At 42.0% G+C, this 26,320-nt stretch overlaps 2 protein-coding genes and 1 long non-coding RNA gene across 10 annotated transcripts in view; 2 read left to right on the forward strand and 1 right to left on the reverse strand.

Annotated features, from left to right (window-relative positions):
• Window positions 1-12,779, forward strand: part of CPSF6 (cleavage and polyadenylation specific factor 6) — a 29,923-nt gene extending 17,144 nt beyond the window's left edge. For 4 of the 8 annotated variants that reach the window (XM_015281728.4, XM_040695750.2, XM_040695754.2 and 1 more), the window contains one exon: window positions 65-12,779. The gene's annotated coding sequence lies outside the window, so the exon portion shown is untranslated. The remainder of the gene's footprint in view (window positions 1-64) is intronic. The other 4 variants (XM_015281724.4, XM_015281733.4, XM_015281739.4 and 1 more) reach the window with 2 other exon arrangements.
• On the reverse strand, window positions 11,638-26,320 carry LOC107052751. The gene is made up of 2 exons (XR_001465456.4): window positions 26,062-26,320; window positions 11,638-20,060 (listed from the first exon to the last, which is right to left on the reverse strand). It is a non-coding gene; the product is annotated as an uncharacterized LOC107052751 (long non-coding RNA).
• Window positions 22,547-26,263, forward strand: LYZ (lysozyme (renal amyloidosis)). Its single transcript, NM_205281.2, has 4 exons — window positions 22,547-22,713; window positions 23,966-24,127; window positions 25,924-26,002; window positions 26,084-26,263. The coding sequence occupies exons 1-4, from the start codon at window positions 22,578-22,580 to the stop codon at window positions 26,148-26,150; spliced, it is 444 nt and encodes a 147-aa protein (NP_990612.2). The 5' UTR covers window positions 22,547-22,577; the 3' UTR covers window positions 26,151-26,263.

Below are 26,320 nucleotides of genomic sequence, written 5' to 3' on the forward strand. Positions count from 1 at the left end.
TACTCAGTGAATGCTTGCATTTCAATGGTCCTGCAGTATATAATGAGTTACTTTCTTCTTGTAGCATCTGAAATGAACTTAGGTAAGTAATGACAGGTAACTCTGGCCTCGGGAGGGAGACTTGGTGTGATTCCTTCTGCAGCTGGCATGCCTTCTTTTTAATTTTAGATGGTAGTAATGTTTGCAAGTTTCATGAAGTGCAGTTGAACCAATTCTTAACAAGCAGTAAGCCAGGCTGGTAATTCTGCTCTCTTGTAATCTTAAAAGGTGATAGTAAATGTATGTTTGTATTTTTCATTTGTATCATAAAAGAAAAGAAAATCTACTGCAGCAATTAGCTCCTCGTGTGTCATGTGAGTATTATTTCAACGTAGGGAACACGAGTACATGCAGGTGCTGTCCTTGCGCTGGTAGATATTTTTTTGTTTCAGTAAATATTACTCAAATTCAGGAAATGTAGCTGGATTTTGGACCTTACTGTAAAAAACGTGGCCTCTCACTTTTTTCTGTCTGCTGGCTAAATTTAGGTGTTATTGCCAATAAGATTTATGGTCAGTTCTTCACCACCCTGCTTTGTCATTCCCTCCCTCCTCTGAACAGTAAACTCATTTTCTGAAGACTAGTAAATGAGTGTATGACACAAGGATTGGTTCTTTTCTGGTTATTCACATACTAAAATGTTCTTTCATTTCATGTATCTGCAATCTTGCATGCATCAAATGTCTAGATAGCTATCAAGTAACAGGTTAAATAATGCTTTCTTTAGTGTGCTGCTGGAAGCTTTAAAATGTATGTGGACATTCACCTTTAACATACTGTTTTGAGGACTGGTAACCCAAGCTGCTCGAGATTCCTTATATTTGGCAATTAGGGGGAGAAAAGAACCCTACGTATTGTTTTTGCTGCCATAGTCTTTTCCATTTTTAGAATTTCCCACTACACCTATACTCAAATTGAAACCCAGCAGACTTTGCCTGTCTGCCCAGCTTCCATCTCTTAGGTCTACTCTCAGGTTTAGTTTCCAGATTTTCTTGTGACGTTTATTCATGTAAGCTAATTTAGAGAAGTTAAAACAGAGCAGAACTCATTACAAATCATGTAAACTGTAATTTATTCCTAGATGCAGACATTCCTATAATTTTACATCATTTGAATATCATATTTTACATGCTAGGCTTTTGTGTCTCTGAGAAAAGAAATTAAATTCTTTAGTCTACTAAATATTAAGTGGCATGCTGGGTTATTTGTTTGGACTAGATGATCTTAGGGGTCTTCTCCAACTCTGATGATGCTATATTCTAAAAAAGCAGTAATGTATATTGAGATGGGGAGTCAAAGGCTTAAATAGAAAACAGAAATGTGGCAACTGAAATAAAGTTGGCAGTAGTATATATCTGTTAATGCCACTTTTTTGTCATCAAAAACGGATTGGTAGAAATCGTTCTGGAGTTGCATAAAAATAGCAACTGTGGTTTTTAATTGTATATTTAAGCTCTGACATTTTACAGATTTAACAGAAGTAAATGCAGTTTCTTTTGTTGAACTGTATTTTTCCCTTTTATCATAAATTACTATTTGTGATATTTGCAAATAGTTCTTATTACTAGGAGGTAACCATTGAGCTGAATGATGGATGTACTTCCAGAGTTGTTTTTTTTACTTCTATTGGAGCTGAGCAAGATACACTAAAAATTGTTAATCTGGGGTTTGGCAACTATTTTTTTGTCCTTGACATACTTTGTAAATATAGATTTAAATTTTGTGTATTTAGACTATTGTATATGCCTATGTAGAGCTTCTGTGCCAAGTACAGATTCCCTACCCAATCAGCCCAACAAAACATGTCCAGTACTATTAGGTTGCATTTTGTAATATCCAAAACACAATTTCAAAATTAGTTTTAGTCTTATCGTGGGACTGGGCTCGATCTCAGTTCACGTGGGATTTATATATGCAACTTCCTTCAACTTTGGTGTGTGTCGGGAGCTCTGTTTTCAGAGGAGTTGCATAGGTAAGATTCCCTTGCACAAAGAATGTAGGTTCTAAGAGCTTGATTTAAAGAACAAATTAAATATTCCATGTCTAAATGAAGACATTTGGTATTTTTTTAGAAGCTAAGATGTAAACATTTTGTCTTGTTTCTGTCTGAATGAAGAGGGGTTTTACTGTAGTTTTGTTTATATATATATATATATATCTATACACATATATATACACACAAAAAAAAGCACAGTGATCTTTTGGTTTGTATGTTTCACTTCCACCAAGATGTATGTTGCCATACATTTTTTTTTGTTTTGCTCTTTACATTAGTTAATTTTCATAAACAGTTTTAACAATCTCAGTCACTTAATAAACATCAGCGGTGCTGAAGAGTCACTCCCCACATTACTGTGTTTTACCAAGTAACATGAAGTTGCCTGTGTGCCCTCACCCTCTGATTGGCACCTGTACTTCTTATTTCTGTGTGTACCTATAGTCATAAATGTGATACTGTACTGGCATATTAAAAAAAAAAAAAAAAAAAAAAAGAAAAAGAAAACAAGGTGTTACACATCTAGTTTAGATGTGAATATTTTTGTATACAGTGAAATTCACTTTGTATTGTATTTACTTACACTTAGAGATGGATTAAATTGGAATAACTTAATGAATGTGTTCATTATAAAACTCTATTTTAAAAGTTCAGATGTACCATAGTAGGTATTTACACTTCTGTTTGTACACTTAATGATTTAAAATTAAATTCTTGCAAGATTCTTGTGTGCCTTCACCTGAGGAAGGCTTCACATGCATCAATAATCTGTTCTCCAGAGGTGCTGTAAACCGAACATTTTCTTGAACTATCTTGCCTTTGCACATAGAAGGTCTATAGATATAAAAGAATGATGGATTTAACAGACAGCTGTCTTACCTGTATAAGTCGAGAAAGCTAAGAGTCCAACAGAATGACGTTTAGGATTAACAAACAAGCAAAACGAATGTGTACAAACAGAATAGTATTGTAACTTCATCAGCATGAGTCCTGATTCTTTTTTCAGACAGATTTTTTTCTTTTTTAGTTTATCTGATGCTCAATGATGTATTTCTAGCTGATACATTGTCCCAATCTTAATCTGTCTGAATTTCTATAACTACTGAATGTTAAGTTTCTCATTTTATGTTTTTGTTACTGGGTCATTTGAGATTTCCTAATTAAACTGGATTTGGACTGAATTGCAAAGAAAAAATACACTAACATTGTAACAGCTGATGATGTATGTAGACTTTGTATTCCATTTTTCATGGCTTTTCTCTGATTTTTCTATTCTCAAACCACTGTAAGCAAAATCATTTGTACAGATGTACTAATGCACTTCTGAGGCTGGTCTGCTTCTTCAGTAACTGCTCTCAGGTATCTGAAATAGTTTCAGCTTAGGAGTGGTTTAAGAACTAATATGGTTGTATTTTTTTTTTTTAATGTCAGTAGGAGGGGAAATGGTACTTGATAGTTTTAAGAAGATGCATTATATTTTTGCCTGTGTAAGTAGGAACTCTCCCATAAGAGTGTATTAGCAGATGCTTAAGCACCAAATGAGGTATGATGTTAGCCTTTTAAGAAAATTAATAGGAAAATGCTTATTTTTGTAAAATATTTTAATAATAAGCTTTAATATTCTTCAAGTGAATTGTGTAGGAGCATTGTTCAAGACCCTAGATGTGCATGTTCATGTCTAGGATGGTTCCAGATCTTACTAGTATTGAGCTATAATGAACATCATTTACCTACTCTTTTTATGTGTATTTTTGAGGAAGAATGTATGTGGGGTTGGCATTTTTGTATGTTTCTAGCATTTACCACAGAAACCATGCGTTGTGCATCTGTTTCAATAGCTGAAATCCACTTCAGAGTGTAAGAGACAAACAATGCCGTTGTTCTGTATGCCTCCTCAAGTCTGTTTGATAGCTATTCTGGTGCTTTACCGAAGCATATGTTTTGTTTCTTAATGTTTAGTGATTTCATTTTCTTGAGGGTGATAAGATGGTTTGAAAACCAAATGAACTGAAAGTCTTATTACTTCTTTTCATGAATGTTGCTGTAATTTGACTGCCTTTTGAAGTGCCTCGAGACACATTTTTCTGTTCCTCACAGCCTGTGCTTTTTCCCCTTGCTTTGTGAAATTGGCAGTTCTGACAAATTTGAGCTGAACGGAAGTTCCATGAGAAATTTGTCTATAAGGAATTACAGCATTTGAAACAAAGAATTTACTTGCACTGAAAACATGGGTTTTGTGCAGTGTTCTCCAGAGAACAACCAAACTCATTTTTTTCATTTTGCTCATTGTGGTTTGAGAACTCGGATTTCCTTTTTCAAAAAATGAGAGGGAACGATCTTCATTTTATGTTTTCCTGTGGCAGCTGATCTACCTTTTGTGTCTTCCTCATATATTAATGTGAAAGGTACTTTCCAACCTCATAGTATTTGAATTTGTAAACTAAAAATCTGGTTTTCTGAACATACCTCTACTCATCATCTGTCTCTGGTGAATAGACAGGCTGGGATAGTAGAAGCGTGCAATGAAACAAACTGTAGTTTGGGAGTGTTCTTTTTCTGTCCATACAAAATTGTTTATAACATCAGGGAATTGTTCAGTCTTGGTGTTTCATTTAAGAGCAACATTAAGTCAAAGATATCAGGTAAGTACACCAATAACAGAGGGGGAAAAGTGCAACAAATGGAAGAGTTGTCAGCGATGGTAGAGTAGGTAATTTGTACGTGTATGATGGGCAAAGACTGAAGTGTATCTCAGTTGACATGCAGAATGGCAAATACAGTGTCAAGCTTGAAATTCTTTAATTCTCACTATACTGTTGTAGCTAAACAACAATAATTGGAGGTTTCTGATAATCTGGAACCTAGTTTAAGTTCAAACAATTTTTTTTTTAAATGGGATTTTTGCTTTTGTGTAATTTTTTCCCCCCTATGTATAGAATAAAATAAACGAGAACTACATTCATTCTTAGGGGCTATTAGAATATGATGACAAATATGTATCATGCGTTTTACTCAAATGTGAACGTTTTGTGAGATTGAAATTCAGTCTCTGAAACTATCTGATAAATCACTATTATAAACTGACAGATGTATGCGCATAAGGCTTTAAATTACTGTAGAATTTTCACACTTCTAAAAGCTGTTTAAAACTTTCATATGCTTGCTTGGAATTAAAGGGAAAAAATAGTTGTTACTGTGAGATACTTTTATATATATATATGTATATATATATGCATATATACATATATACATAAGAAATCTCTTGGGTTTTGGTGTAAGAGTGTCTTTGGGTGTGAAAAACAATGCTTAAGTTGCATTTTGCATAAATATAAAAATGTTGGATCCCTTAAGCTCTGGGGTTTCATTTGTGAAATGCTCCTTAGCTTTTAAACCACAACAAACTTTGACAGATAAGTCTGCTCTTCGGGTATCATTAGTGCCGAGAAACTGATTGCTGTATGATGTTAAACTGTACAAACCTGGCACGTGCTTGGGACAGGTAGCTCATATAAGCTCGAGGCAGGTGGAAAACTGCATTGCAACGAAGGGTTGACTAGAGATTTCATCTTTATTTTCTCCCCAAAATGTTTCTTGCTTTGATATTCTACTTGCTTGTAGAATACTGAAAAAGGCTGAGAGTGAAGGTATAATCCATACATATATTTCTTCCTTTTGGAACCGCAGAGGTTTCTGATTTTTGCCAGGATATACTGGCAGAATATTTGGAATCAAAATGAGCAGCCCTTTGGATTTTAGTTGGCCGCGTGGCTTTTAAAATGAAAAAGATTCAAAGTTTTAGTGTGGTATTGACCATCTTAGGATCCCTACTGGAAAGCATTAATTGTAAATACTGTTTATTGTGCTTTCCTGAAAGTTCCTGTAGTTGCATAAGTAACCTAACAAACCTAGCAAATAATTCTCAGGAACCGAAGCTTTCTCATGCTAGTATTATTGATCCTACACATGGTGCTTTGGATCTGTTCACTGTTGCCATAGAAGTGCTCAAGATCCATGACTCTTGCCGCAGCAATTGTATCACAAGAGCAGCAAATTCTGACCTGCAGTCTCACAGCTGTCATACCTTTTGTCCACTAAAACCTGAAATTCTCCCACCCGTTTGTGCTGATGCGTAGCCCACACCTCTGAATGCGTCCACCTGTGGCTGCGGTGCTCTGTCACTGAGCCTCTGAAAAGTTCACTTGCAAAATATGTAATGTCTGCGGAAACTTTGGCCTCTGGGGAGGGAACTTTCTCCAGAGTGGTTACTGGCTGATGGCTTGAGAACAAGGGCTGCAAATAAAAGAAATTCCAGTCGCTGCTTCAGCCTTGCATTAGTTTACCCAAATACTGGAGGGGATACAGCCTAAGCTGCTTGGGTTTACGTTCTTTTTTTTAACGTCACCATTAATGATCACATTGAGGAAGGGAAGAAGAAATGTGTCAATTGCTTATGCGAACATGGAATGTTTTGTTTTCCCAACTGCTTTGCAATTATAGCAGCAAAAGAATATTTGACAGCTGTGTACTGGTATACGTTCACGAAATTGCTCCTCTAAATGTCTGTTTTTTCAAATGAACAATTGAATGTGTTGGGTTTTGAAATAACTTGATTTAAATTATTTTGAAATTACTGAATGTTGAAATTGTGAATTATTAATGAAATGAAGGTAGTCAATTGTTCTGTAATGGAATTCAACTGAAATCCAGTGTATGGAATTATACCGTCCCAAGTGTTCTGTGAACTCTTACGGTAATTCACTTTGAATGGCGTGGTTCCTCATTTGCCTAAATAGATGGGAGTAAGAAGTAGGGGCTCGGGTTTTTTCCTAGGGCAGGAGGAGACCTGCAGGTCTGTATTGTACTATTTGAAGAGTGGGTTTGCGCGATCAAACTGCAAGAGTGTATTTTTAGATGTCAAGTCCATCCTGCTTGCCACTAGGCTGCAAATTTGGAAGTGCCGCTATCAAAATCTGTGCGCTCCTAAATGTTACTGGGCTGTGAGCCACCCACTTCATGATACAATCAGTGCATTACTTTAATGTCAAATTTAAATCAGTTTAAAAGTTCTGTAAGTGAGCAGGTAAAAATGTAACGATCTAGCTGCGGGCAAAATTACCTTACTTGCTTGTTGCTTCATTCTTTCAGAATGCATACTTTAGGAAATGCTCTATATAAATGTTTCCATCGGCCACAGGAACAGTAGCTATTTCTACCTTTATCACTGGATACTTCCAAATGTGAGATCCCCATTCTTTCAGTTTTGTTGTACAATTGGTTTGAATTCCCGTATCCTAAAGCGATTGCACAAACAAGTAGCTACTGCTCCTGTTAGTTTGTGTTAGTTTACGTACGGTGAAGTAGATGCACGACTTGTGTATGTATAGATAAGGCAACAATTTTCTGTGTATTATGGGGACTAGCAAAATCTACATCACAAATTTTGACACATTACAGCTGAAGGAAGAGGAGCAGCGTACAAGACAAGATACGTTCTTCAAGGAAAGATGCTTGTCCGGCAGTTTGCTTCATGTGATTGAACTGAGCCTGTAAGGATTCATGGATAAAATGAACAGGAATAGATCTGAATAAAGCAAATCTGCATACATGGTAACCAGTAGCTCTTTTACTTTTTTTATGTTGCTTAACTGTTTTATTTGAGGGAAACCTGTGTGATTTAAACCTTATAGCTTTTGCAACTTCATTACTGGTTATATACATTTGGCAATTATAATGTGCGAGCAATTGGAAAAAGTCAAGTAAATGCTTGTTTTTATAGTAGTTTGTTCATGTTAAAATGTTCATATGATAATGTCTGTACACAGCACCACTTTGATTACAGTAGATGTAGTGTTGTAATAAACTGTTTAATGGGGCTGATGTGTAAAGCTGTTCAAGTTATTTGATGTTTACACCTCAGGGAAAGTCTTGTGTTCAGCAATATTTAAAGATAATGTTACAATGAAAACGTTGATGCTGTCTTTAAAAACATCGCAATAGTTCTTGCATATGCCTCAACCTAATCTTGCATTCAGTGAGTTGAACTTACTAATGTTGCTCTCACGCTCAATTTTGATACGAAGACAGGTGGTTACAAAACCTTTAATGCTGTTTTGCTTTCTAGCAGTGGTCACCTAGGTGGCTTGTGAACTTGCTCATTGACGTATAAAACTGTAAAAACTGCAGTTCTTCGCGTTCTCTGGCTTTGAGGAAGGTGCTCCCAGGTCTCTGATGGGAGCACACTGAAAATGCTCTTTCGCACTGTCTTGATCCTGGTCGACGCTGCCGTTCATGTTAAACTGTTTGCATGGTCTTAAACCATTCATACTGAGGGGTGCAAAGGTTAGCTTTAAAAAAAAAAAAAGAAAGAATACTCCTGCAGTTGTTTACAGTTTTATAGAAGTAGTGCTTGTGTGTTTCTCCCTTCCCTCCGCCCCGAGGCTGTGACAGTCTGTACATAGCTGTATATTAGATGTGACAGGAGGAAGCAGATGTTTCCATTTTTCAGACTTTATGGGTTTGGTACTTTCTTAATGCTTTGGGGTTCATTCACACGTGCGTATAGAAGAGAAGGTACGCCTGTATGTCCGTGGTCCACCATGGGCAATATTGAGGTATCTTCGCAAGAAGCGGCGCTAATTAAATCCGTCAAATGAGGTTTTGTAAATGGAGTTAAAAACAGTTTGCTGGAGCTTAGCTTGGAAGCTGAATTCCAGTTATGGAAAATTGTTTGAAATTGCAGTAAGCACAAATGAATGGAAAGATTCATTTAATTTGAAAACACTCCGTTTCTGGAGGCCTTGCACAAAGGCTCATTCTTTGTCTGTCGCAAATCATTATGTAATGGATTTATTCTTAGTTCTCACTGATTCACGTAGCTGCACTTAGTGCTTTAAATTCAGTTTCAAGACCTCAGATGGCTTTAAGAAGCAGCTCTTAGAAAGCTCTTTGTTTCTTTTTTTACCGATTTTCTTTCTTGGAAGGTTTTACAGCAGACCTAAAATCTGTTCTCCTGTTCAGGAAAGCACTTCAATCCACTTGGGTTTCCAGAGCACGTGCTTACATTCTGCCCATTTCAAGGAATGTAAACATACGCTCTAAGTTAATTTGTGCAGAGTGAGTGATTTTGATGCTTTGCTGAGTCGGGACCAGTAGCGTGTACAACTGCAGAAGCTTTGCTTAAGTCTGAAATGCTCTCGTGTTTTTATCACCGACCCTTGGCCGAATTTTCTGCAGCCAGGTTGATGCTGTTGGACCGGCCTGCAAGCTTCAGACCCCCTCCCCTCTTTTTCCTTAAATTGTGTACCTCAAATCCTCACGCGTGGGATCGCTGGTGTTAATCGAACTATTTGCTACTGAGAAGATATTTGCAATGTTTGTTTAAACCTGTTTCTGAATGAAAGCTGCCTTTTAACATTTTGTAAACTGAAAGTTGTGTCTAATGAGCCACGACTCATTTCCTGCTTTTTGTGAATAGGTGTTGGTTACAAACAATACTGTTGTAATTTTATTTTTTAACTTCAAAACCTTGTTTACTGCGGTGTGTAATAAGTTTAAGGGAGGAGTAACCTGCCTGTAGCTGTTACGTGAGGAATAGCTCATGCTGGAGAGGCAGCAGGTAAGTAACGTTCCATTGCAGAGCTATATTATAACTCCAAATAAAAAATCGAAAACATTTTATGCAGGAATTGATATTTTACTCCACACTGAGATAGCTATAAGGAGACCGGTGCTCTTCTACAGAGTGTAGCTTCTCACTCGTGCAGATTTCTGTTGCTGGCAATAGAAACAGCAGGAGAAAAATAGCAGGAAGAAAACAACACAGGTTAAACTGAGTGTGTTGTGGCTTAGAAGAAGAGGTCCCCACATGAAGCCCTTTATTTCTGCCTGTGCTCTGAGTACTTAGTTTGAACTGATAGACACACCATGTCACTATTTAGATAGCACTCTTGCTACTGTGAGTTTCGTTAGATTTTTTTTTTTTATGAAACAAGAAATCTGTACTGAAAAAGATCCAAAGACCCTGATAGACACCAAAAAGGAATATGTCTGATGCACATCATGTCCAAGTGGATCCGTAATACAATTGTACCAGGTTTTGGTTTATTACATGTGACTGACGGCTTCCTGTGCGTGCTCAGGAAACGGCAGTTGGGCACTGCACTGCCCGGTGATGGTGCCACGGTGGCTCCTGCCACCTTCTTTGATATTCACTCTGTTGTATTTCATCTCTTCTTGCTGATGAAAGGATATAACAGTCTGTGAGGAAATACTTGGTATTTCTTCTGATCAACGTTTTTGTAAGTAATGTTGAATATTGGATAAGGCTGTGTGTCCTTTGTCTTGGGAGACAAAGCCCACAGCAGGTGGTGGTTGGGGTGGTGGCAGCTCAGTGACAGGAGAGGTTTTTTTGCCTGTTTTTTTTTTTTTTTTTAAGTAAGGTGTTCTTTTTTCTTAGTAAAATTTCTACTGGACTGTATGTTTTGACAGGTCAGAAACATTTCTTCAAAAGAAGAACCTTTTGGAAACTGTACAGCCCTTTTCTTTCATTCCCTTTTTGCTTTCTGTGCCAATGCCTTTGGTTCTGATTGCGTTATGGAAAACGTTGATCGGAACTTGAGGTTTTTATTTATAGTGTGGCTTGAAAGCTTGGATAGCTGTTGTTACACGAGATACCTTATTAAGTTTAGGCCAGCTTGATGCTTTATTTTTTCCCTTCGAAGTAGTGAGCGTTCTCTGGTTTTTTTCCTTTGAAACTGGCGAGGCTTAGATTTTTCTAATGGGATTTTTTACCTGATGATCTAGTTGCATACCCAAATGCTTGTAAATGTTTTCCTAGTTAACATGTTGATAACTTCGGATTTACATGTTGTATATACTTGTCATCTGTGTTTCTAGTAAAAATATATGGCATTTATAGAAATACGTAATTCCTGATTTCCTTTTTTTTTTTATCTCTATGCTCTGTGTGTACAGGTCAAACAGACTTCACTCCTATTTTTATTTATAGAATTTTATATGCAGTCTGTCGTTGGTTCTTGTGTTGTAAGGATACAGCCTTAAATTTCCTAGAGCGATGCTCAGTAAGGCGGGTTGTCACATGGGTTCAAATGTAAAACGGGCACGTTTGGCTGCTGCCTTCCCGAGATCCAGGACACTAAACTGCTTCTGCACTGAGGTATAAATCGCTTCAGATCCCAGGGAAGTGTAGATCCACGTGCATATTCTTAAAGAAGAATGAATACTTTCTAAAATATTTTGGCATAGGAAGCAAGCTGCATGGATTTGTTTGGGACTTAAATTATTTTGGTAACGGAGTGCATAGGTTTTAAACACAGTTGCAGCATGCTAACGAGTCACAGCGTTTATGCAGAAGTGATGCCTGGATGCCTGTTGCAGCTGTTTACGGCACTGCCTTGCAGTGAGCATTGCAGATAGGGGTGGGGTGCTTTGTGTCGTGTTCCCACACGCTGCCACACAGCCACCTCCCGGAACACATCTCACCTGCTGGGTACTTTTCAAACCATCTTAGCAGTAGTAGATGAGTTACTATGAAACAGAGAAGTTCCTCAGTTGGATATTCTCATGGGATGTCTTTTTTCCCATGTTGGGCAAAGTATGATAAAGCATCTCTATTTGTAAATTATGCACTTGTTAGTTCCTGAATCCTTTCTATAGCACCACTTATTGCAGCAGGTGTAGGCTCTGGTGTGGCCTGTGTCTGTGCTTCAATCTTTTAAAGCTTCTTTGGAAATACACTGACTTGATTGAAGTCTCTTGAAGATAGTAAACAGTACTTACCTTTGATCCCAATGAAATCGAGCATTTCAGTTGTAAAAGAATTCCGCCTATTCATACCATGTAATGTAATTTTACACCCCCAGTGCTGACACTTTGGAATATATTCAAGTAATAGACTTTGGCCTCACCCTCTTGTGTACTGTATTTTGTAATAGAAAATATTTTAAACTGTGCATATGATTATTACATTATGAAAGAGACATTCTGCTGATCTTCAAATGTAAGAAAATGAGGAGTGCGTGTGCTTTTATAAATACAAGTGATTGCAAATTAGTGCAGGTGTCCTTAAAAAAAAAAAAAAAAGTAATATAAAAAGGACCAGGTGTTTTACAAGTGAAATACATTCCTATTTGGTAAACAGTTACATTTTTATGAAGATTACCAGCGCTGCTGACTTTCTAAACATAAGGCTGTATTGTCTTCCTGTACCATTGCATTTCCTCATTCCCAATTTGCACAAGGATGTCTGGGTAAACTATTCAAGAAATGGCTTTGAAATACAGCATGGGAGCTTGTCTGAGTTGGAATGCAGAGTTGCACTGCAAAATGTCAGGAAATGGATGTCTCTCAGAATGCCCAACTCCAAAGGATTTTATATGTGTATATAGTAAGCAGTTTCCTGATTCCAGCAGGCCAAAGAGTCTGCTGAATGTTGTGTTGCCGGAGACCTGTATTTCTCAACAAGGTAAGATGGTATCCTAGCAACTGCGGATTTTAATACATTTTCAGCAGAAGTTCTTAGTTAATCTCTACCTTTAGGGATCGTTTCATCATTTTTAGATGTTATACTTGAAATACTGCATAACTTTTAGCTTTCATGGGTTCCTTTTTTTCAGCCTTTAGGAGACTGTTAAGCAATTTGCTGTCCAACTTTTGTGTTGGTCTTAAACTGCAATAGTAGTTTACCTTGTATTGAAGAAATAAAGACCATTTTTATATTAAAAAATACTTTTGTCTGTCTTCATTTTGACTTGTCTGATATCCTTGCAGTGCTCATTATGTCAGTTCTGTCAGATATTCAGACATCAAAACTTAACGTGAGCTCAGTGGAGTTACAGCTGCGGTTTTGATGCTGTTATTATTTCTGAAACTAGAAATGATGTTGTCTTCATCTGCTCATCAAACACTTCATGCAGAGTTTAAGGCTAGTGAGAAATGCATACATTTATTGATACTTTTTTAAAGTCAACTTTTTATCAGATTTTTTTTTTCATTTGGAAATATATTGTTTTCTAGACTGCATAGCTTCTGAATCTGAAATGCAGTCTGATTGGCATGAAGAAGCACAGCACTCTTCATCTTACTTAAACTTCATTTTGGAATGAATGAAGTTAAGCAAGGGCACAGGTCCATGAAATAGAGACAGTGCGCTCAGGAGAAAGTGAACCTGGATTTCTTTGGCTAGTGTTCTAAATCTGTAGTGAGGAAAGTAACACCCGATTCCTTGAAAGGGCTCCAGCTTTAATGCTTCCAAATTGAAGGTGGCAGGCAACTTGGCCACTGGTTATTTACTGCATTATGTCTCAGTTTCGCAGCTAACCTGGCTTCTCCACTATTGAGCATGGACTATAGCCTGGCTTCAGAGGCCAGGTGAAGGTTGGGATGGGTGGAAGGAGTGCTGGGCTGTGGCTGGGGGGACTGTGGGGACTCCAAGCTGAGCTTGGGGTGGGCAGCACAGGGAAAAGTGTGGGTAACTATTTTTAAGTACTGTGTTGCAAACGTCTCATCTGCAAATACGTAGGGTGTGTACTCTTGAAGATTAACACAGTGTGGGTTCAGTAATATATGGATGAATTCACAGTGGAAGCATTCAAGGGTAGATCATCTAACGACACCAGATCATCAAGCTATGATTGGAAGCGGTATCAGAAGAGCGAGGAAGGTAAGCAGTCTTCATATGTTTTCCCTCCACATAAAGCAGTCTGGGAAAGTAGCACCCCTTGAGCAGAGACAAGGAAATAATTCAGGAGCATGTGCTAGGAGAACTTTCTTGCTGAATTCTACTTGCAAGAGCTTTGATGCCTGGCTTCTGGTGTCTTCTGCAGCACCTGCAAGGCCCATAGCCTGTGGTGAGCTGGAGGGAAAGATTCTGCTCAAGTCCAAGCTTCAGCAGGTCATTGTCTTTGCTTCTTCCCCCAGCACTGTGCAGCAGAGTGGAACTGATGTCGAAGCCTCCTGTCCACTACCTGTTGCTGCAGGCAGACTGCTCTCAGAAAAAGAGAGCTAACTCTATGCCATAGTCTGAAGGTAAAATGGGTTTTAAAAAAGAAGAAAACACAAAGGCAAAACCGGCTGCCCCATGAGAATAAAGCAGTGGTAAACATGGTAGAAAAGGTGCAGAAGCCCCCAGGCAGTGTGACAGGCCCCTCCTGCCACCTAGAGGCGGGAACAAGCTTCTCTGCCTAGGGCTCTGCCCGCGAAGTGCGTGTTTCTTTGGTGGGTTTTGTTTGGCGTTTGGTTTTGAGATTTAGACACAAGGGAAGCCTGAAAGGAGGTGTTGGGCACTATTTTGGTTTGTAAAGCCTGTACTTCAAATATATATTTTGTGAGGGAGTGTAGCGAATTGGCCAATTTAAAATAAAGTTGCAAGAGATTGAAAGCTGAGTAGTTGAGAGGGTAACACGTTTAATGAGATCTTCTGAAACTGCTGCTTCTAAACACTTGTTTGAGTGATGAGGCCTTGGATAGGTGAGTGCTCTTGTTACATGTCTGATGCACTTGCTTGTCCTTTTCCATCCACATCCATGCATTCCACATCCACGCATTTGTCACTTATCCCATATCTGTCATATCTGACATACCTGTCTCTTCGTTACTTGGTCAGAAGAAACAGATGTGATAATCCCCAGCCGCCCCAAGTTTGAGAAGATGGCAGTTGCTTCTTTCCCTTTTTCCTGCTAAGTAAGGATTTTCTCCTGGCTTTGACACCTCACGAAATAGTCTTCCTGCCTTACATTCTGGGCATTATTTCAAATATCTTTGGAGTGCGCTGCTCTCAAGTTTGTGTCTTCCTACTCTTAGAGTGAATGCTCTTAGAGTGAAAGAGAAGGAAGAGAAGATGTTGGCCGCAGTTCTCTGATGAACACACCTCTGAATAATGGCCAAAGGTGGGTGGGTTTCTCTGAGGAACGGGCAGCGTTTGCCTCTGAAAGCAAGGAGCTCTGCGGAGTTGCAGTTATTTTGCAACTGATGGTGGAACTGGTGCTTAAAGCAGATTCCCTAGGTTCCCTGCTACTTCTTTTCCTTCTTGGCAGTCAGTTTATTTCTGACAGACAAACAGCCACCCCCACTGCAAGCTTAGAAAGTATGTGGCTCTGCCTGGGTGTGTTACAGCTCTGCCCCGGTGAAAGGGGATTAAAACGGGCACCATTCATCCCAAACAGGATCCTCATTCATGGATCAAGCTGTAAGGAACTTGGGCTCCAACCTCAAAACATTAATTGGAGTACGAATGTAATTAAAACTGCATTCTCGCATTCCTAAGTTATTTAGTCTGGACTCTGCAGCATGTAGGTCGGCAGCTCCCACTTTCTCAAAGACCACTGATGGAGGAGTAGTAAAAATGGAGACCGATTCAGAACAACCAACGGAGTGTTGCCGAAGAAACTGATGGAAATAATGCATGAATTGTGTGGTGGACATTTTTTTTAAATACACAAACTACTTCAAATGAGGTCGGAGAAGGTCAGTGTTTTATTAGCAGCCATAAAACCAGGTGAGCGAGTACCATTTTTCTCTACAAGAAAAACGATTCTGAGCTCTGCGTAAGTATAAGTTCTCCATAGCAGCTGAAGCTCCCCGCTGGCTGCCTGCCATCTCAGCTGGAGTGCAGTGCCATTTCCTTGGGGTTTCTCTCACAGCAGTAATGGGACAATGCTTCACAAAAATTCTTTCTTTTCCTGTCATGTGGGATCCCTACTGTGCCCTCCTGGTTTTACGTTACCCCCTGACTGTTCCATTCAGCGGTTTGGAAAGAAAAAAAGAATTTGGAAATAAAACATGTCTACGTTATCACCTCTTCCAGCATTTTGGTTTTTAATTATGTCAATAACTGGCTTAGATTTGGAAATGAGAGGGGGTTGGGTGTATTACCGAGGAACAAAGGAAAGCTTATATAAACTCAAGTCTTTTATTTAGAGAACTGGCAAGCTGTCAAAAACAAAAAGGCCTTACCACCAAATTAAATGAATAGCCACTATAACCAGCAGGGCCAGCACGAGGGATGGTGGCACAGCGCAGCCAGGTTTGTGCTACCCCCAGCTGTGCTTAACACGTGGGGTCAGCCACCTCTTCCCCACCCCATTTGGTTCTTTTGGGGTTGGAAGAAGCCTGAGTGGGAATTCTCGCGCACAGCTCATGTGAGATCAACTCCTCTGAGATTATAGGGAATCCCCTTAAGAACAATAAAAACGTTCCCATCACTTTTTAACTTGAAAAAGTTGGCAAATTTAAAACCACAATTCTGGAATGAATGTGTAGTAGTTTTTGGTTTCTGGTATACCCCCACTTATTTCAGCACTTGCATTTCCTACCACTCCTGTCTCAGGATAAGAGCTGCCAATCTCCAGGTAATCCACAGCCCCATCCTCCGCTGCAGCGGCGAGCCTGCATAACACAGTCCAGCTCCAACAACCCCATCATCTCATGATGCAGATTATTTTCATTCTGCTTTTGTTCTGGCAGTGGTTTCCCCCCCGGCCCCTGCTGGCACTATGCCACGGCCTGCTTGTGACTCTGAGGGCAACTGCTTTGGAAATGACAGCACTTGGTGCAATTTCCTTTGTTTCAGAATGCGTAGAGCGTGTGTTTGGTGACAGTTTTTCTAGTTAGGCCACTTCTTTTTTCCTTCTCTCCTCATTCTCCTAAGCATGTCTCCATGCTGGTAATCCCAGTCAAGTGAACGTTCAAACAATGAATCCATTACTGTAGGATTCTCGTGGTGATCAAATCTTTGTGTGAGGTCTAAAAAAATATGGAAGCTTATTTATTTTTCGTTCTTCCGTATCAGTCTTCTCTATGACAATTCACATCCAACACAGCAAATTAAAGGTGAAGGAGGCTGGTGGGATGAAGAGGGTCTTCTAGCTTTACGTTCTTCCTTGCAAGGCCACAGGAAAATGCTGAGAGCTGTAGAATACAGCCTGGGGTAAGAAGTTCAGTCTCCTGCTGGGACAGCTAACCGCATCTTATAACCCCTTCTGAGACTCATCTTAAGACCAAATAGGGTCTATCTGGGGTTTTTGTTCCTGCTGTTCCTCCTGGAAGGCTATCTCACTATTTCACTGCTCCCACGGTTACAAACCAAAGATGCAGCCTGAATTTTTTCTAGGCCACATTACGTTAATTTGACCTGGTACCAATATTGTTCTCTATATAGTTATTTCCTTCCCCACTGTGTTTAACCCCTTAAGGCATTCAGAACAACTAGAATCATAGAATGGTTTGGATTGGAAGGGGCCTTAAACATCATCCATTTCCAACCCTCTGCCATGGGCTGCTTGCCACCCACTGGCTCAGGCTGCCCAGGGCCCCATCCAGCCTGGCCTTGAGCACCTCCAGGGATGGGGCACCCACAGCTTCTCTGGGCAGCCTGTGCCAGGGCCTCACCACTCTCTGGGTAAAGAATTCTCTTTTAACATCTAATCTAAATCTCTTCTCTTTTAGTTTAAAGCCATTCCTCTTTTTCCTGTTGCTATCTGTCCAAGAAATGTGTATTGGTCTCCCTCCTGCTTATAAGCAGGAAGTACTGGAAGGCTGCAGTGAGGTCTCCCCACAGCCTTCTCTTCTCCAGGCTGAACAAGCCCAGCTCCTTCAGCCTGTCTTCGTAGGAGATCATCTTAGTGGCCCTCCTCTGGACCCATTCCAACAGTTCCACGGCTTTCTTGTGGAGCCCCAGGTCTGGATGCAGTACTTCAGATGGGGCCTTACAAAGGCAGAGCAGATGGGGACAATCGCTTACCCCTCCCTGCTGGCTGCCCCTGTTTTGATGCAGCCCAGGGTACTGTTGGCCTTTCAGGCTCCCAGACCCCTTGCTGATTTGTGTCAAGCTTTTCATCCACCAGAACCCACACTTCCTGGTTAATACTTCTGCCCTCACTTCTGTAAGCTTGTTTCAGGAGACTTCCATTCTTTAGGACAGACTGTGTTACACCTACCTGCCCTATTCTTGCATATATACATTTCAGTTCATGTTTCCTGTAACAGGACAGAATATGTATTCCTCTAACAAAAATACATGCAGAATTCCTAGTGCCATCTCAGTAGGGTTTTCATGGCAGTATTAGCACATAGTCAATTTGCTGCAAGTACCTTCCAAGCTGCGGCCTCCCATAAATCCTGTATTTGGGATCAGTTACCTTTTGGGGTAAGCTTTTGTATCTGCAGAGACCCTGGGGGTTCTGATGTGCTTCAGCTCTGCTCTGTTCTGACTGCACCATTTTCTAGATCACCCAGTTGTTCCTGTACAACTTCCTTGTCCTCCATCCTTTCCCAGCTTGTATCTTTGACAAATACAGGCCTATTTTTGTGTTTGCTTCAGCAGCCATTTAATTCTTCAGTGTCATCTTGTTCTGTTGATGCCACTGGAACAGGATTTTCAGCAGTCTTGCAAAGAACATCTAGCTGAAAGCTTTCTGCCATTCAATATTCTTACCAGTTCTTCTTGTTTGAGGTGAGCCATAAATTACTAGAACTTCGTCACTGACAAGTTTATGCATTTTATTACTTCTATTATGTACTTACTTTGACATAACACAGACACGCACATATTTTGCTGGGATTTCCACAGTGTCTCTGTGTCCTTCACATGGTTTTACTGTCATACTTCCGTTATAACCTTGGCAATCTGCCCAGCTGCCCATCACAAGAAAAGAGATTCCTTTTTTATTACTTCTCTTCAGCCAATAAACAAAATGTGAGAAGCCCAAACAAGAACTTGTGGGGCAGGCTGCCATCAAGGGAGAGACAGCTGAAGGGTTGTGTAGCTCAATAGAATTAAGAAATAATAAAGCTGTGTCAGACAGTTTTGCCTGATTTATACAGGCACGCCCCAAGCCAGAGAGGCTGTCTGCCAAGGCCACCTTGCAGTCCTTGGTTTGTAAGATAAGTCATAGGTAACTTTTCTGGTGAATTGCGTGGAGAATCATGATGGCAGTTCTTGCTGTTTACTATGGTAAGATGCTAAAATAGGAGACAGCAAAGTAACACTTGCTGCTGTAGGTGCTCTGCTATCCAGACAGCGATGGCACTCGCACACCAAGATGAGGGATGCTCCCAGCTGACGGATGCTGGGGCAGTAACAGTGGGTCCCATGCTGCCTGCTCATTAGCATCACCTCGGCCTTCACCAGCCCATCAGAAGGATCATCCCAAGCTGAGGAAAGTTGCTCATCTTCTTCACATCATCAAACCTTTGGCCTGACTGATGCCTCCCGGATGCTTAAATGTGGTCACTGACATCTTTATTTTTCTATGATTTCAAGTCAGAACCTCCGGATCAGGAGGGAACACATAGTGGGAATGTACCCTCAGCTCCAAGGCCAGATCTTCCTTCAATGATCATGCATGCTACTTAGGAGGGTGTGTGTGTATGAATGTAGAATTGCCTTTGTTATTTTTTCTTCCTGCTGTCAGGAACATTTTGAATACCAGAGAAAAAGAAAAGTGCTCTTCTTGGCATGGGAGGAGTTGTCACACTTGCAAAATAAAGGATGCAGTCCCAAATGTTCATAATCTCAGGGTCTGAAGGAGAATCAGAAACTGTGTATACAATTTCAGGCTTCTCTGAATGCAGCTTTTGAAAGCTGTTCCTGGCCGAGGCAGTACTAGTCAGAACCCTCGGAAACAGGAACAAATGTCTTCAAGGTGCAGCAGGAGGAAACACCTTGCCCATCATGAAAGTGAATAACCACTGCCGCTGAAGGAATCCAGCTCCTGTTTGAGCAGGTGCTGCACACTCCCACACTGAAACAACAGTTCATTTTTATAGGACTTCCAGGAAGGATCTTCTTCTTAAGCTTCTTAATTATGGTACATCTGCAGTTGGCAGACGACTATGACTACTGGCAGGAGAATGAGGAACTAGCTGGGAATATTTCTGTTTGACCACCATGGAGTCACCCATTTCTTTACTGGTATTTGGAAATAATAATTCTGAATTGCAAAGCAGGAGTTAGCGAAGATCTTCATTTCTTCCATGTTGGTGACAGCACAGTTCTGGCTATGAAAGTCTGCTTACAAGGAAGAGGATAAAAATCATAGGGATAATAAATCTAAGTTTGAAGACAATGAGGTTTTAGCTGCATTTGACATGAAGAAATTGAGACCTCTACTGGATAGCTATGGTATTTACGTGTCTTTTTGCTTAGTTACTTATTGACCCCAGCTGAGGTCAAGTATGAACTCAGGTCTCTCAGGCTACTGGCATGGATTGATTACATACAACTGTAATTTTAGCAGTGATTTAGGGTTTATGAGTACTTTTGTAGCAAATCATAGGGTTAGTAATGTTAATCTCAGGGGAAAAAAAAAAGAAGCCAACCCTGACAGACATCCCAGCTCAGGTGGAAATCAAGGATCACAGCTCAGTGCGGTCCCAGAGAACACAGGGACTCTTCTCTTAGGACCTTTATGTACAGGGCCTCAAGATAACTGATGTTAGTCAGAAGACTTTCCATTCTGGCCACAGTTCAGCTGAGGCAATCCTGGAATTTTCTCTCCGCTGCACAGTTCCAGTCATCCCAGTTTGTACAGTTCTGGCACTTTTTGGGTCAGGCCGTGATCCAAGGAGCAGAAGTTCCAGCTATGGTCAGGGAGTGCCTGACCGTCCCAACTCACTGCACTCAAACAAAGGCGAAACCACAAGAGTGGCTTTTGTTGAAATTGCAGTGTGGCCCAGAGGGGCTGCACCAGTACTGGATTGACCACGAGGCAACATTAATCCTCAGCAAGTGCAATTTACAGCCATTAAATTGAACTAACTGATACTACAATGCAATCAGTATCAACAAGTGGTTTGGCTTGGAAGATGGAGTCTAGGGGCTCTACAGGAGTAGCTACTCTCTAATGGAGTTGCATTTTGAAGCAGGACACTGTGAAAAGCTGGCCTCCTAAAGAGGCTGCTAAACATTAGGGTCAATTTTCCAGTGCACTTTCTGAAGTGTCTGCAGTTCCCCATGCAAAGCTGCCCAAACATAGCACTTCCAATTGAATACAATTATATGCAGGCGTACTGCTTCTTGCCAGCACTGTCCTTCTCAAATGAACTCAACAAACAATTTCAAAGTCTAGTAGAAAGTAACAAGCTTTGAATGTCATTAAAAAGTATATCTGCTTTCAGTAGTTCAGCTTATTTATGCCCACTAGAAACATCTTGTACAAGCTGAACACTGGGGCTCCAGATTAGTGGTAAAACCTACTTTATACAATCATAGAATCATAGAATGGCCTGGGTTGGAAGGGACCCCAAGGATCATGAAGATCCAACACCCCCGCCACAGGCAGGGCCACCAACCTCCAGATCTGGTACTAGACCAGGCAGCCCAGGGCTCCATCCAACCTGGCCTTGAACACCTCCAGGGATGGAGCATCCACAACCTCTCTGGGCAGCCTGTGCCAGCACCTCACCACCCTCTCTGTGAAGAACTTTTCCCTGACATCCAATCTAAGCCTTCCCTCCTTGAGGTTAGATCCATTCCCCCTTGTGCTATCACTGTCTACTCTTGTAAAAAGTTGATTCTCCTCCTTTTTGGAAGGTTGCAATGAGGTCTCCTTGCAGCCTTCTTCTCTTCTGCAGGATGAACAAGCCCAGCTCCCTCAGCCTGTCTTTATAGGAGAGGTGCTCCAGCCCTCTGATCATCTTTGTGGCCCTCCTCTGGACCCGCTCCAAGAGCTCCACATCTTTCCTGTACTGGGGGCCCCAGGCCTGAATGCAGTACTCCAGATGGGGCCTCAAAAGAGCAGAGTAAAGAGGGACAATCACCTTCCTCACCCTGCTGGCCAGCCCTCTTCTGATGGAGCCCTGGATACAACTGGCTTTCTGAGCTGCAACTTCTCCTTATCAGTTCCACTATTAAAACAGGAACAATACAACAGGTGCTGATGGCCAGTGCTGAGTTTTTCACACTTCTTCATTTCGGTAGATCTTAGATGAGGAACGTTGAAGTTGTGCTTCTGCGTGTGCTTCTTCCTTCTCAAATACTCCTGCCTGATACCTCACCCCACCTGCCACTGAATGGCTCCATGGCCCCCTGCAGCCAGGGCCCTGATGAACCCAGCACTGCTTCAGATGCTGTTTAATAGCACAGTATGACCAAGTTGCACCTATGAATACACAAACAATGTGTTGCATCCTTCAGCACTTGCGAAGAAGAGCCAAATTTGCATTGTCAGGAAATGGTTTAGTAATTCTGCCAATTAAAACTTGTTTATCTACCATGGCTGTTTTTATGGCTGTTAGTAGTGGTACACTGATGATGAACAATGGCTATGCAGTAAAATCAAGACTGTAGATATTGCAACAGACTATAAAATTCCTCTGTGGCTTAGCCAATGTGGTACTTCCCACATTGTATAAGAAATTTGGCAAGTTTAGAGCAATGTTTGAAGTGTTGGGAAATTTCTGTATACTCAAGAGGGCGTTTTTGACAACTGTAGAACAGAGGAATCAAAAGGGGGTGGGAGGAAGTTAAAAGAAGAGGCAGGTGCAAGAGAGCTTGCAGTCCCGCTGTGTGTACGACACTGGCAACATGAGGTCTTTGCTAATCTTGGTGCTTTGCTTCCTGCCCCTGGCTGCTCTGGGGAAAGTCTTTGGACGATGTGAGCTGGCAGCGGCTATGAAGCGTCACGGACTTGATAACTATCGGGGATACAGCCTGGGAAACTGTAAGTCTGTATTCTCATGATTTCCAGGGAGCACATGGGGTGGGAATTTCCATTTAACATGCTTCTTTAAAGTGAGCAGGTCTGCGTGATGTTGGAATGTAGATACTAAGAAGCCATCAGGTTAGTCCATCTCTGCTTGCACAGACTGCAGGTATTTTCTACAGATTTTCCCTCTGCCAGTCCTTTCCCTATCGTTCTTCCTCAGCTGAACTGAGATGTTGTCATCGGAAAGGTTTCCCAGAAGCAGCCTGTCCCATCCTACCTCCTCAGATCCTAAGCGCCCTGGTTTTACTTGCTTCAATTCCTCTGCAGATGTCCCCAAGGCTGTGGAGCAAGCAGGAGCAGAGTGCGGAGCCACGCTGGGCAGAGACACTGGTGTCAGGCTGGCTTGGTGGGCACTGCTACAAGGAGTAGTGGGGGAGAAGAGACGCTGAGCGTGCTGATGTGGGAAGGTCAGCCAGAAAGAAAGTGGGCTGAGAGGGGATCATAGAAACAAGGAGTGAGGGGCCACTTGAAAGCTTCTTTCCTCTGGTGGGCACTGACAACAGATTATTGTTAAACCAATTTCCTTTGAGGGAAGCATGCGTGCATTCTGTTCCCAGATCTGGAGAGCAATCCATGTCATGTTCACAGCTGAAACAGAAATCACTATCCCCATCCCTCCTCCTTCCTGCTGCCCTGACACGGATGCAGCAGCATGTAAATAGGGCAAAATGAGGCCATCACAATGAGGCCACATAAAGTTTGAGCAGCTAAAATAACCCTCATTAAGGTGAGCAGGTACTGATGCAGAAAGAACGTCCAAGGAGCGTGCCTGGCAGCAGAAGCAATATGAACAGCCCTGTTTGGATGCATCTGCACCGCTTGCCAAAAGCACCACCTGTGAGACCGTACTGGGGCTGCCCAAAGCTTCCAAGAGTAGTAGGAGCTGTGCTGCAGAGCACAGCCTGCCCGCCAGCATCCTGAGGCATGATCTGTGTGTCTGTATATAGGGAGAAATGCACAAAAGCACGCTGGAATTTATTTCTAAGGGTAGAAATCCCGTGCCAGGTTTACTAAGGATGTTTTGAAGTTAAGACACGTTGCACGTGTTTTTCACTCTTGGTTGGATTGGAAAAATGGTGTGCTCCGGACAGAGTCATCTTCCAATTGAGAGAAGAGATGGAGAGTGCATCTTCATAAATAAGTCAGATACAGATTTAAAATAATAATCTTTGAGGGTTTTGTTTTCTTTTGAATGGAACTTCAACAGGGGTGTGTGCCGCAAAATTCGAGAGTAACTTCAACACCCAGGCTACAAACCGTAACACCGATGGGAGTACCGACTACGGAATCCTACAGATCAACAGCCGCTGGTGGTGCAACGATGGCAGGACCCCAGGCTCCAGGAACCTGTGCAACATCCCGTGCTCAGGTGAGCTCAGTTTCTCAAGGCAACGAATGCCCTTCCATAATCCGTGTGCAAGTAGACGAGCAAAGGGTGGTTACAACCCTATCTTTAGAACAAAGCAGAACAAAATTCAAACACACTCTTCTCATTTTCAAAAAGCAGATCTGCACTGTAGCCATGCACACGTGAGAGGAAAAAGTTATTCAGCGATAGGAACCGTGTTCCCCTGTCTACCCATCCGAATGTTTCTAGAGAAAAGAGGTTTCAGAGCAGCCATTTATTAATTAGCAGCAACACTACTCTCTGGAAAATTTTCTTTGAAGGTAGTAAAAGCTTGACCCTTGCAAAATATTGTCCCAAATGCCACTTTCCCATCCCACTAGTGAAGGGGAGGAGAGGTGAACAGATTCGCAAATCCCCCTTGGTTAGATTAAGGTGAAACAACACTCATGGTCTGTAGATAAGAGGAAAAATCATCATTTTTAATAGGAGATTTCTATGAAACAGTCATCCTATATGCATCAGCCCTCACACAATTATATCTACCTAAGTACTGTCTATTACTGTACTGTACAAGCACTGTACAGTACTGAACAGTTGGATCAGGTATTCTGGCAGCTGCACTGCCACACAACTTCAATAATGCATCCCTGCAATGCCTACTCATTTTGACAAGGACAAGAAATGCCTACACAGATAGCTAGGACCAACACATTTGAGGGAAAATAATCAGTAGGCAGAGTGAAAACGGGACAGCAGCAGAGGTCAGAGTAACCATACTGTAACCGCAGGCTTTCTCATCAGCCTGTGTCCAGCATAGCACAGGGCTTATGCTGCCATTCTCACATCCTGGATTTCAGTGAGGATTTCAGTGTTGATTTAAGTATGGGCGTTTAGACCAGTGCAATAACACTTTTGTCTTTCTAGAGCACAGCTGAGTGGATGGTTATCTGCCAAGAAAGACAGTTAGTTACCATAGGCAAAACAGCTTGGCTGCAGATTAACCATAAAATGATGGCAGAAAGTAGTTTGCAGTCACACTAGTAGCCACATGCTGAATTCTAACTCTATCTTCCAAAGACAAATGGATGAAATAGAGCTTCCTCTTGCAGCCTGGATTATTCTGCATCACTTGTGGCTTTGCTTCACTGGGTTTACTCTGCTTGCATTCTGATAGCTGGAAGTCGCTAGAGGAAAATTCTTTCATTTTCCTTAGAAAGAGAGGAACAGAGAAACTGCCACACATCTCAGGGCTTCGTTCTTTACTATGAGAGTGGTGAGGTGCTGGCATAGGCTGCCCAGAGAGGTTGTAGATGCTCCATCCCTGGAGGTGTTCAGGGCCAGGTTGGATGGGGCCCTGGGCAGCCTGGTCTAGCATTAAATGGGGAGGTTGGTGGCCCTGCCCACAGCAGGGGTGCTGGAGCTTCATGATCCTTGGGGTCCCTTCCAACCCGAGCATTCTTTGACTCTATGATCCCTTACCAAAGACCAGATAGACACAATAAACATCCCAGAGATTAATAAGGATCTCTTGAGTAGTCAGGCTACAGAACGGGTATCTGGAAGCCCATGGTGGCTGCACGGCCGCTCCCAGGCTTCCCTTTCCCCAGGTCGTGGTGTATCACTTACTCTTCTCCCCCACGCTGTGTCTGTCCGTGTGTGCTGCACACACACCGGCACTGCTCTGCTCGTCCAGCACGTCGGCGTCTGGTTTAAGCAGACACCGTGTGGGCCCACGGGAGTGGGGAGCAAACCGGCCAACACCAACACGCACTGAAGTAAAAACACGACGTGACGTGTTTCCCGCTTCCTTTCTTAAGCCCTGCTGAGCTCAGACATAACAGCGAGCGTGAACTGCGCGAAGAAGATCGTCAGCGATGGAAACGGCATGAACGCGTGGTAGGTGGCGGGGGGTTCCCAGGAGAGCCCCCAGCGCGGACGGCAGCGCCGTCACTCACCGCTCCGTCTCCCTCCGCCCAGGGTCGCCTGGCGCAACCGCTGCAAGGGCACCGACGTCCAGGCGTGGATCAGAGGCTGCCGGCTGTGAGGAGCTGCCGCGCCCGGCCCGCCCGCTGCACAGCCGGCCGCTTTGCGAGCGCGACGCTACCCGCTTGGCAGTTTTAAACGCATCCCTCATTAAAACGACTATACGCAAACGCCTTCCCGTCGGTCCGCGTCTCTTTCCGCCGCCAGGGCGACACTCGCGGGGAGGGCGGG

The sequence above is a fragment of the Gallus gallus genome, chromosome 1 (genome assembly GCF_016699485.2).
Source record: "Gallus gallus isolate bGalGal1 chromosome 1, bGalGal1.mat.broiler.GRCg7b, whole genome shotgun sequence".
NCBI lineage: Eukaryota > Metazoa > Chordata > Aves > Galliformes > Phasianidae > Gallus > Gallus gallus.

What these genes read in the sequence shown, in the direction of transcription:
- LYZ (NM_205281.2), top strand. Translation starts at nt 22,578, where the DNA reads ATGAGGTCTTTGCTAATCTTGGTGCTTTGCTTCCTGCCCCTGGCTGCT. An exon ending in GGGATACAGCCTGGGAAACT is followed by an intron (nt 22,714 to 23,965) that starts GTAAGTCTGTAT and finishes GAACTTCAACAG; the next exon opens with GGGTGTGTGCCGCAAAATTC. An exon ending in GTGCAACATCCCGTGCTCAG is followed by an intron (nt 24,128 to 25,923) that starts GTGAGCTCAGTT and finishes TCCTTTCTTAAG; the next exon opens with CCCTGCTGAGCTCAGACATA.